General features: G+C 43.8%; 1 protein-coding gene and 1 pseudogene across 1 annotated transcript; both read left to right on the top strand.

Annotated features, from left to right (window-relative positions):
* The first annotated feature begins 3,013 nt into the window (after positions 1 to 3,013).
* Positions 3,014 to 7,696, top strand: LOC109748067 (uncharacterized; annotated as a pseudogene).
* A 99-nt stretch (positions 7,697 to 7,795) lies between these two features.
* Positions 7,796 to 10,766, top strand: LOC109748072 (protein DA1-related 1). The gene is made up of 8 exons (XM_020307129.3): positions 7,796 to 7,800; positions 7,875 to 7,935; positions 8,246 to 8,365; positions 8,485 to 8,697; positions 8,783 to 8,845; positions 8,925 to 9,040; positions 9,400 to 9,458; positions 10,159 to 10,766. The coding sequence occupies exons 1-8, from the start codon at positions 7,796 to 7,798 to the stop codon at positions 10,476 to 10,478; spliced, it is 957 nt and encodes a 318-aa protein (XP_020162718.3). The 3' UTR covers positions 10,479 to 10,766.
* The last annotated feature ends 438 nt before the right edge of the window (positions 10,767 to 11,204 follow it).

The following is an 11,204-nucleotide window of genomic DNA, read 5'->3' as shown; positions in this document are numbered from 1 at the left end:
TCCATCAATTATGTTGAATAAAAGTCATCAGGATAAAACTCAGCTAGTTTAAATAAATAGTCCAAGTTGAAAGAAATATTTAAAATCTGCTTTGTCTCCACGGTCCTCTAATTACATATCTCGGTTTCATCTCATGTTGCTTCTTAGGATTCTTAGTCTATTGTGATATTCTTTTTCGATCAGCTGAATCTGAAAGAAGTTCATCTAAATTTATTTCCCCTAGAGTAGTACCACCAACGTTTGATATACTACATAAATCTATTTAGGTAGTCCTTTCACGACCTTGAAGTCTCTGTTGGATCAGTGTCTCCTATCCGCTTCAATAGAAATCTATCTATAATCTTCTAGTCCTAATAGAATCAAGGAGATAAATTACAAATTACAATCTTAGTATTACACACATGTATGTCAGTGCCTCGGGTACCTGGGATGAACCGAAGTGGACAATCAAGAATTGCAGGACTAATTAGGGTGACGCGGCCGGCCCGCGGACATCGCCGAACCAAAATTAGCATCGTCCACCGTTGTGTAGTTCCCTGATAGCAGCGGTAGGTGTGCAGAGGATTTGGGGATCGATGTCATTGAGGAAGCGAATCTCTTGAGAGATGCGCGCGTCGTGACCTACAGCGACCTGGCGGCCGGCTGCGTCCAGGGATAGGCACCAGATTGATTGGGCCTTGTGGACTGCGTGCTAGGTTAGCAAACAGTTCCATACTTCTTCTTTACTGTTGTAATTATCTAACTTGCCTAAGACTTTGAGCTTTTGTTCTGTGGTGGGCTGGGGTCAATCGATCTTTTTTGCTGGGGTCAAACTCCCAAATCGGTAAAGCTATTAGCTGAAGCATCGAATGGCATTGGTATCAACTGACACCAGTGCCTACACATGAGCTTCGTCCTGGATGAATCAGGCCGCTCTCCTGCGGTGGTGCCTCTCCTCTGCCATTGAACAAGAAAAGGGGGAAAAAGAAGGAAGCGATGGGCGGAGAAGATAAGGTGGGAGCAGTGGGGGCACACGTGGTAGCGGAGAGAGAGGTTTACATGAGAGAATTTTCAATGCATGCAATGAGCCTCAAAAAATAAAACTGCATATGGATGTCATCGGTATATGCGGTGCAATAGTTTGCGTCCATTCCATACTATTAGTTCCGCACCATATTTTTTGTTTGTTTGTTGTGAAAGTTTTTTTTACCTTGTAATAAAAGTATGTGTACCATACGAATTACTTTTTACCTTCATTATATATAGATTACTATATCTATCTATATGCCTACTAATAAGGAAGGAGCGTTTCGTCGATTTTTTTCATCCGTTCACCATTTGTTCTATCCGAGGTGATACTAAATTCTTATGCGTTTGTCTGCTAGAAAAAAGAATTTTCGTACGTGGGCTGCGTGTTGTGTCTCAGCGAAGCAAGCCCCTTATTTTTCTGCCGAAGCAGCTGGGAAAATTCTATTTTCCGCAACGAGCGATAACTAGCGCGTTGTGCCACCAACCGGGACCAAAGGCCTCTGCTTCCCGCCCTTTGGGCTGCTGAAAAGAGACCATTAGTCCCGGTTGATGCCACCAACCGGGACTAAAGGGGGCATTGGTCTAGGTTGGTCCCACGAACCGGGACCAAAGCTCTGGGTATAAAAGTAGCACTTAGAAATTTTACAGAGTTCATCACCAATTGCCCCTGACGATGCCGAGCACATCAACGCCGCCAGGCTGCCCCGACGCTATCCGCCGTCGCCGTCACTCTCGTCGCCGTCGCCCGCGCCCTTGCCCCGGCCCGCCGTTGCACGCGCCCCTGCCCCGGACCTTCCCCACCGTCGCCGTCGCCGTCACCCGCGCCCCTGCCCCAGCCCGCCCCCATCGTCGTCGTCGCCCCTGCCCTGAGCCCGCGGCCCTGCAATTAAAAGTTAGATTTTTAGATTATATATCTTGTTTTTTTCAGCTTTTTTGTTCATTTAAATGATAATTTGCTTTTTGCTTTTTTATAAAAATGTATATATGTATGTATGTTCTCTGTGTATATATGTTCATATATGGAAAAGTTAGATTTTTAGAAAAGTTTTATCTATATATGTTCTCTGATTTAGTACATTTTAGGTTAGTTTCATTTTTAGAAAAGTTTTATATATTTAGGAAGAAGGAAGAGAAGGAAGAAGGAAGAAGAAGAAAAAGTTTTATATATGCAAAAGTTACATTTTTAGAAAAGTTTTATATATCTAGCTAGGAAAGGAAGAAGAAGAAAAAGAATGAGAGGAAAAAGGAAAATAAGAAGAGGAAGAAAGGAGAAGAAGAGGAGAGGAAAAAGAGGAGAAATAAATAAGAAGAGGAAAAAAGAAGAAAAGGAAGAGGAGAAGAAGAAAGGGATAAAGGAGAAGAAGAGAAAATATAATATTTTCTATTTTTTCTTCTTCTCCTCTATTCCTTTCTTCTTCTCCTCTTTTTTTTCTTCTTTTTTTCTTCGATCTTATCCTCTATTCCTTTCTCTTCTCCTCTTTTTATTTCTTCTTCGTCTTCTTATTTTTTATCTGGTATGTCGTTGTTGATATACCCCGTCCCGATAACTTCAACACGAGGAGGGGGGTCGATATACCCCCTCCCCGATAACATTATTTTCCCATGTATGTATGTCGTCGTTGTCGATATAACCCCCTCCCGGATAACTTCCACATGAGGGGCGGTCGATATATATATACCCCCTCTCGACTACGATAACTTATACCACGGGAGCACCCCCCGGCCCTCTCGCTCGACCAAAACTCTCGAGGACACCCAAACCCTAGAAAAAAACGATGTCGGTCTCCTACCCCCTCCCGCCGCGCCCCTACCCGACAAACTCTCTCGAGGCCACCCCAAACCCCTGAAGCGTTGTCGAAGCCACCCAAAACCCTAGAGAAGCAGCGTCGAGGCCACTAATATGATTCCTTATTGTGAATAGCTAGCTAGTTCTACGTTTGCCACTAATATATCCATCTATCATGTTTGAATAATAATTTCCATGTTGTAAATATTTGCAGAAACTATGGAGCACCCCCGAGACGAAGCAACAGAAGCGGTGTTGGGGGACATAATCACAAAAGGAAGTGATGTCGTCTTGTCGTTTCTCAACGACACCATTGGTCTGGAAGGACAGGGTGAAGAAGCAAGCTATGATTATGATGGCTCCGGTGACCCAATGCCGGTGCAAGAAGGAGACCGTGATGACGGCTTCGGTGACCGAACCGAGTCCGGCCAGGTATATATATTAGTTAAGCCTGTGCTGACTAGCTAATTGATGCATTCATTGTTTTGGTATGTACACATATTAATTAACTCTCGTCTTTCTTCTTTTTTCTAGCCATCCGGATCGAGCACAACTTCGGTAAAGAGACGAGGCCCGAAGAAAAAGTTGCGCTCGGATGAAAGGTTTGAGATCACAGCAATCGCGCGCGATGGCATGCCGATTGAACCCATCTGGACAAAGGAAGCATTTGCTGCTCAGTGTGGGGTTCTTGTTAGGGACAAGATCCCGATCAGCATCCAGCAATGGTTTAAGCCTAAGAAGGAAGACCTTGAGGTGTCTTATGTCGACGATATGCAGAAAGATGATCTTTGGACGGCGCTGAAGTCAAATTTCACCCTACCGCCAAAGGAGGATCCGGAGAAGCCAGTTAAAGAGCAATTGATCAAGTCTCATGCTCTTAAGAAGATGGCAGAACTATTCAGGAGGTAGAAGAATGAGCTGAAAACATCATTTGTCGACCAAGAAAAGACACCAGAATTCACCGGCCGGTATGAGAAGATCAGAGATCACTGGCCCGCATTTGTGGCCCACAAGACATCGAACAAGAGTAAGAAGATGTCAGCAACAAACAAGAAAAATGCTGCGAAGAGGAAGCTTCACCATCGCACGGGGTCAGGTGGCTACGTCAAAGCCCGGCCGTTGTGGGCCAAGGCTGAGAATGACCTGGTTGATAAAGGGGTCGAACCAGAGACATTGAACTGGCCAGACCGTTGCCGGACTTGGTTCTTCGGGGTTGGCAAAACCTTGGACCCTGTATCAGGGAAGTGCATTTGGACGAACGAGCAACTGAGACTACCCGTCACGAGGCTTCAGGAGTATATCGATGCAGCGCAGCAAGGGACGTTCGTTCCAGACAGAGAGAACGACGAGCTCACAATGGCCCTCGGGAATCCTGAGCACCCTGGACGGACACGAGGCACACCAGGCTCCGTTCCGTGGAAGGCTGGGTTTCCGGACGCGGGCGGTTACAAATGCCAGGAGAGGAGGAAGAAAGTGGAGCATACCCAACTGCAGGCGCTGCACGCAAGGGTACAAGCGATAGAGGAACGAGAAGCAAATCGCAGCAAACGCCCTGCCGAAGCTTCCCCCGAAGCTACCCCGCCATCACAGTGGAGAAGCAGCGTGGCTTCCACCGAGCTGCTTCATCAGGAGCATGTCTCCACGGCTCCTGCTAGCTACCCCGTGGATGCTATCACGGAGTCTCAACATTGCCACCTTATGACGCAATGGATGAAATTGAAAGTCAAGGCGGCTGTTGGCTCTGTTGCACCTCCTGAACCTGGCGCAACCTATCACTGCCGGCCGATTCCAGAAGGATATGCTAGGGTGATGGTGGATGAAATAACGGACGGATTTGAGGACCTCGAGCTTGACCACCCTACGGGTGAAGGGGAGACTCAGTTGGATTCTTCTCTGAAGACTCCATGCCTATGGCGGAAGGAGCTCATCAACCTTCCGAACTGGACGCCTCCGCCTCCTCCTCCTCCTCCTCCGGCGAGTCAGGGCACTCCACCTCCTCCTCCGCCTCCTCCTCCGGTGAGTGATCAGGGCACTCAGCCTCCTTCTCCGACGCGTGGCGGCACTCCGCCTCCTTCTCCGCCAGCGCCGACGCGCCCGAGCAGCCAGCCTCCTCTTTCTCTGCCTCGTCAGCAAGGGAGGAAGAGACCCGCCGCCGCTCCGGCTGCTCCGGCGCGTCGTAGTCCTTCTCCTCCGCCTCGTAAGAAAGGAAAGAAGACAGCTGCAGCCGCTCCGTCTGCTCCGGCGTCTAGCAGTACAGCTAGAGGCGGGAGGTAATACAGATTCGGTCCTTCTCTGAAGACTCCAGAGCAGTTACCATACGAGAGGACCCTGGAGGAAAATGCGAAGATCGTGCGAGCCGAAGTGACGAACTTCTTTTAAGGGGTGAAAGCAAAGAAACATCCACCACCGGAGGAGAAGATAGATCCGGTGAAAGCGAAGCGCACTCTGGCTGCCCTGAAGAAACCACCAAAGTCTCCGACGAAAGGAAACTATGAGCGCATTATTGAAAGGTCATTTATCGAAGCGGAGAGGTCGGGAAGTACTATCAGTGATCAAAGGTTAAAAGAACGACGAGCTGGGAAAAAAATTGCCCAGCTCGGAGAACAAGCGAACCAATCGTGCCGCCCGCTCAAGGTGTCTAGCGATATCGTCGCTAATGATCCGAGGATGGTGCCCAGTTATACCAATCTTGGAGATTATCTGCCCGACGATGTACATTATGATTTCTTGGAGGTGGACAAACACAGATACGAGTACGGGAAGCCTCTCGTCAAAGATGAAAGATCTCTAACAACGATGATGCAAATATTCTATGATTGGTACATGAAAACCTGCAGAGAGTCTGGGGGGAGCAATATTTCGACGCTGAGAGTTAAAGAGGAGCATGACCTCGTTGGAATTGATCTGTTGAATGTTCCATTTGAGGAGTTCTTCCAGTTTTTCAATCAACAGGCCCTCGATAAATTAACGGTCACTTGCTACTGTCTGTAAGTACTACTTCTGTCATTAAGTCTCTATATGTAGGTCAGCTCTTTCATTGCATGTATTTATAATTATCCACACTATATTATGCAGATTGAAGATCGCCGAATTGAAGAAAAGACAAATCGGTGATATTGGGTTCATTAACACAAATCTCATAGATGCATATACGGTTGAATTTAAGGTCAGAGAGACCGAGGCCAACTTGCTACGACCGTTGGTAATAAATGAAAACAAACATATAATACTCTTTCCTTACAACTTCAAGTGATTGTTACTGTCTTGTGCATATTCGGTTTCCCTTATTAGTCCAGGTTATAGTAATGTAATTGATGGGTTATGCATGCGTGCGCAGGTTCCACTATATTCTCCTAGAGATTAAGCTTGAGCAGGGACTAGTAACCGTCTTAGACTCGAGACGAAAAGATCCCCAGAAGTATGCAGACATGACTGAAATGCTCGAGAAGTAAGTTAAATCGATCATTATCGCACCATATCGGCAACTTTGTTCATTTCCTGATATCAAGTAATTGTTTTCTTTGCCTGGCAGGGTTTGGACAAAATTCACCTCAAAAGTTTCGGGACTGCTGAAGAAGCTGCAATTTAGACACCCGAAAGTAAGTACTACTAGCATGTTCCGCGCATCTCCTAGTGATTCAAGCGCTAGATTCATCAATACCATTTATAGCATGCTTGCTAATCAGTTTGATTGACCTCTATTTCTTATAAAGTGGTTGTGGCAGGAAGCCGGGAATAATTACTGTGGATACTACATTTGGGAGTCCATCCGCCACACGACCTGTGAGCGGGGCTACTCTGACAAACAATATGAAGTGTGTAAATAATAATATTCACAATTTTATTTTATTACCATCATTTGTGTTGAGTTTCATTTATTCATATATATATGTATTGACCCCCTTCTTCAAATTAGATGTTTCGGATGCGGGATGAACTCCTACCACCAGATCGTATGCGAGCAATTCAAGAGGAATTGGCGGCATTCTTTCTTGACCACGTGATCGATAAATACGGAGGATACCATGTGGACCCTGAGTTCATATGTAATTAGGAGATTATATGGTAAGAGATAATTATATTGTATATATGTAACCAGTAGCGTCGGATAGATATACGAAAACTTGTTTTTCAACCAATCTCTCGGAGAAGGAGAGGTGGTCGATATCACTTCTCTCTGTATGCATATGTTCATGACGATCTTCTGTTTCCTTTATTTGCTTACTAGCTAGCGTGTCAAGTCCTCTCTATACGTAAAGTAGGTAGCGTCGACCAAGCACAGAGATAAGAGAGGACACTTCTCTCTATTAATTAGCTAGCTAACACAATATATGAAACACCTAAATTAACCCCCCAAAACCCCTAAACCACCCCTTTTCAAAAAAAAAATCTCAGCTCCTGCCAGTTGCTGACGCATGGACGCCTATTGGTCCCGGTTGATGCCACCAACCGGGACCAAAGGGCCTCCTGCCTGGGCTCGCCGCATCGGCCACGTGGAGGCCCATCTGTCCCGATTCGTGTAAGAACCGGAACTAAAGGCCTAGGGCTTTAGTAACGACCCTTTAGTCCCGGTTCAACAACCGGGACAAATGGCCCTTACGAACCGGGACAAATGGCCTTTTTCTACTAGTGAGACACCATAGGGTGCGATACTGTGAATTATACCTTCACATGAAGTGCCCTGGGTGAAATCTGCCGATGTTATCAAAAGAAAAGAACAAGATACCTGGTAAACAAAACAAGAGAGTGTGTATAATTTGTTTCTTAAAGCATGCCAGGAGACTGTTGTGTTGGTCCAAAGCACTGTGATTGCAAGGAATTATGGAATTATCTGTACTTTGTGACTATATTTGATGTTATATACATTTCTTTTCTCAGGACATGTGCTGGATGTCACAATGAGATTGCCATGGAGGTTTTCTTAGTTGCATAGGAGGTGTTTGGCATCCAGAGTGCTTTTGCTGCCATGCTTGTAAAGTTATAATCAGCAAATATGTGATTATGAGGTAGCTCTTTGTTGCTTTGTGTACTAATTAAGCAGTTGCATTGGTATACTGACTTTCCCAACAAAAACATGCAGTTCTCCTAAAACTTGTTACAAGGAGCGCTTTCATCCAAAATGTGATGTCTGCAAGCAATTTGTAAGAATCTCTTCATTATCTTTTCTTATCTGTTTGCATAAGACGATTCTCGTTCTGCATTTTATATGGCAACCTTTGCAAAAAAAAATCTAATAAGTACCAAATTTCCTTCCTAAAATAATGTGTTTACTTACAAAAGTGATTTTTTTCTTTATGGTTGCAATGCTTCCTCTATCATCATTTATTACAATTATGTAAGCCTGGAAGCATGTAGACAGTGAGAAAATTCTAGATATCTTGTGGGAGTTTTTTGTTTACCGGCTTTGAATTTTGATTTTTATGCACCATCTTGTGGTTCCTTCTTCTTCAGATTCCTACTCATATGAACGTCCTTATCAAATATAGGACACATCCTTTTTGGTTACAAAAATACTGTCCATCACATGAGGTGGATGGTACTCCAAGATGCTGTAGTTGTGAAAGAATGGAGGTATGTTCAGCTACTCTTGTTTGCTTCTAGAGTTTTTATCTTGAGCATACTTGGTTAGATAAGTTGCTGTCTCCAAATCTTGGCTCACTTCATTCCAATATGGTTCATTTACTTGTCAGCCAAGGGAATCAAGATATGTATTGCTTGATGATGGTCGTAAACTCTGCCTGGAGTGCCTTGACTCTGCAGTGATGGATACAAATGAGTGCCAGCCTCTTTATCTCGAAATACAGGAATTTTATGAAGGTCTCAATATGAAAGTGGAACAACAAGTTCCTCTGCTTCTTGTAGAAAGACAGGCTTTAAATGAAGCAATGGAAGGAGAGAAAACTGTATGTCTGTTGAACCGAACTACCATTAATTCTTCAGTTTCCTCTATCCTATTAGTTGTAATTATATTGTTTATGTGGAAACCAGGGACACCACCACCTTCCTGAAACAAGAGGTTTGTGCTTATCGGAAGAACAGACTGTCAGCACGGTGAGAACTGTTCCAAACACAAGATAACTTGTTCTTTCATCATTTGGTCTGCTGTGTTTTGACTATGAATAATGTACAGATATTGAGGAGACCAAGAATGACAGGAAACAAAATTATGGAAATGATAACAGAGCCGTATAGGTTGACACGGCGATGTGAAGTGACTGCAATTCTCATTCTATATGGTCTCCCAAGGTGAAGCATTAATTTTCTGCTTCATAATGTCAGAATTGTCTCTGTAAAGAAATAACAATGTCATAATCAGCAGCTTCCAGTTTAAAAATAGTTCTGTTTCAACTGATTCAGTATACTCTTCCTTTTGTGTTGTAAAAAAAGATATGAATTACATGGATTATTTGAAGATATTCTGGGTAACAAAACTTACTGAAGGGAGCTAATGAGCAAAAACATTAGTGGTGTGCTTCATCAGTGGATCTTCTTCTGTTACTTAAAGAATCATTGTCTCATCATCTGCATCTTTTATTGTTTGAACCTGATGAACTCTGAATGTGTTGACATGACTTTGCGAGTCTAATGAGTTCTTGTTCTTGCAGATTGTTGACAGGTTCAATTTTAGCTCATGAGATGATGCATGCGTGGTTGCAACTTAAAGGTTGTCTATGATTCTTGTGGTATTTGGTTATTGTGTTTTTACTAATAAGATAGCGTACTGACTTATAGTACACTGAAAGTCGGAGTTCAGAATATAACCTACTAAATACCACATCTTTGTTCTCACTAAACAGTTACTCTAAGGTAATCAAAATGGGGGAAGAGAGTCCCGGCCTGAATCAATGGACAACCGGTCTTACGTCAGTGGAATTATTATGCACTTTATTGCTGATTATGCTCTCTTTGGTACATGGTTTCTATTTTAGCATGTAAAGGTATATTTAGTAATGAATCTGCTAGTGCTTTGCTTACAGTAAAAACTAAATGTCAGGGTTAGTTCAACTACCAGAAGCAGTGATTCTCTAGCTTAGAAAGCCTTTACAAGTCAGGGCCAAAACCTTATATGGAGTATTACATTCATGTACCTTTAGAACCAAGAATTAGCAACTGAGGTTACTGAACTACTTCTAGATTTATTGGGCTTGAAGCCGTGTTATCTTGCTATGAGACTTTTAACCAATTAATGTTAATCTCCACTCGAGAAGTCGACAACCATAAGTATATTGGCAATGACAAGACAATCAATACTGATTTATCTACCAAGAATAGTTTGCATCAGCTTTTTATATCACTTTATTATCTACTGTCTAATGGAGTAAGGAAGATGGACATTCCATGCTAATGAGTACGTGCATTCACAGGATACCGCACGCTCACTCCAGATATAGAAGAGGGCATATGCCAAGTCCTCGCCCACCTGTGGATCGAGTCGGAGATCATGGCTGGATCAGGCAGCAACACCGCGTCGACATCCTCATCCTCTTCGTCATCCACATCGTCGAAGAAGGGCGGGAGGTCTCAGTTCGAGCGGAAGCTCGGTGACTTCTTCAAGCACCAGACCGAGTCGGACACCTCCGTTGCCTACGGGGATGGTTTCAGGGCTGGGAACCGAGTTGTTCAGCAGTACGGCTTGAAGCGCACCCTCGAGCACATCCGGCTGACAAGGACCTTGCCGTTTTGAGAATGTCAGAGATGCAACTTTCTGCGGAAGTTATATACCGATTTGTCATCGAGAGTCCGTTTACAGGAAAAAAAGAGAAGGAAATGAATTTTGAAATGCACAAATTGTACAAACGTTTGGTTGATATTTTTTCTTGGAAGGGCTGAGCACAGAATATTATTAGAGATGCATTGAGGTGGCTTGCCCTGACCAATCTGTTGTACTGAGGGAGATAAAAAATGGAAATGGAAACAGTGGTATTTCTTATGTGACCATAAAGTTAATAAGGAAAAGTACACTCCATATATATGTCGAGGCCTCGTCTTTTCGTTTGTGATTACAAGAATATACATCTATCTTGTAATGGTTTGCGATTACAAGAATATACATCTATCTTGTAATGTTAACAAGATGGAAAAAAGATAAGGCTATCTTGGGTAACTATTTGTCCCCTCCACAGCCTACCCAATAGATAAATAGTGTTAAGCGTCCCTGGTCACCTGCCAATGTCCTATCCTGTAACTTGATACTACTATGTATGTGCAGAAGCTGCTGCAATAATGCTCAAACACATGACTATCGTCACGATTCTGCAATCTTAGCAACAACTGGAACAGGAATTTGACGCCACGGCTCGCTGTTTCATTCAGGGATATCCGCCTCAGATATGGCCAAGATCGTCATTGCAAACTACTAGTAGTTGATTGACACTACTCATTGTATAGCTAGGCTGAAAGCTTTTTCACA

This window comes from Aegilops tauschii, chromosome 2 (genome assembly GCF_002575655.3).
Source record: "Aegilops tauschii subsp. strangulata cultivar AL8/78 chromosome 2, Aet v6.0, whole genome shotgun sequence".
In the NCBI taxonomy this organism is placed as follows: Eukaryota; Viridiplantae; Streptophyta; class Magnoliopsida; order Poales; family Poaceae; genus Aegilops; species Aegilops tauschii.
This window is presented reverse-complemented; position numbering and strand designations above follow the sequence as displayed.

Bases quoted from the DNA above. Each gene is read 5' to 3' on its own strand.
- LOC109748072 (XM_020307129.3), top strand. The intron at 7,936-8,245 runs GTAAGAATCTCT...CTTCTTCTTCAG, and splicing joins GTGATGTCTGCAAGCAATTT to ATTCCTACTCATATGAACGT. The intron at 8,698-8,782 runs GTATGTCTGTTG...TGTGGAAACCAG, and splicing joins CAATGGAAGGAGAGAAAACT to GGACACCACCACCTTCCTGA.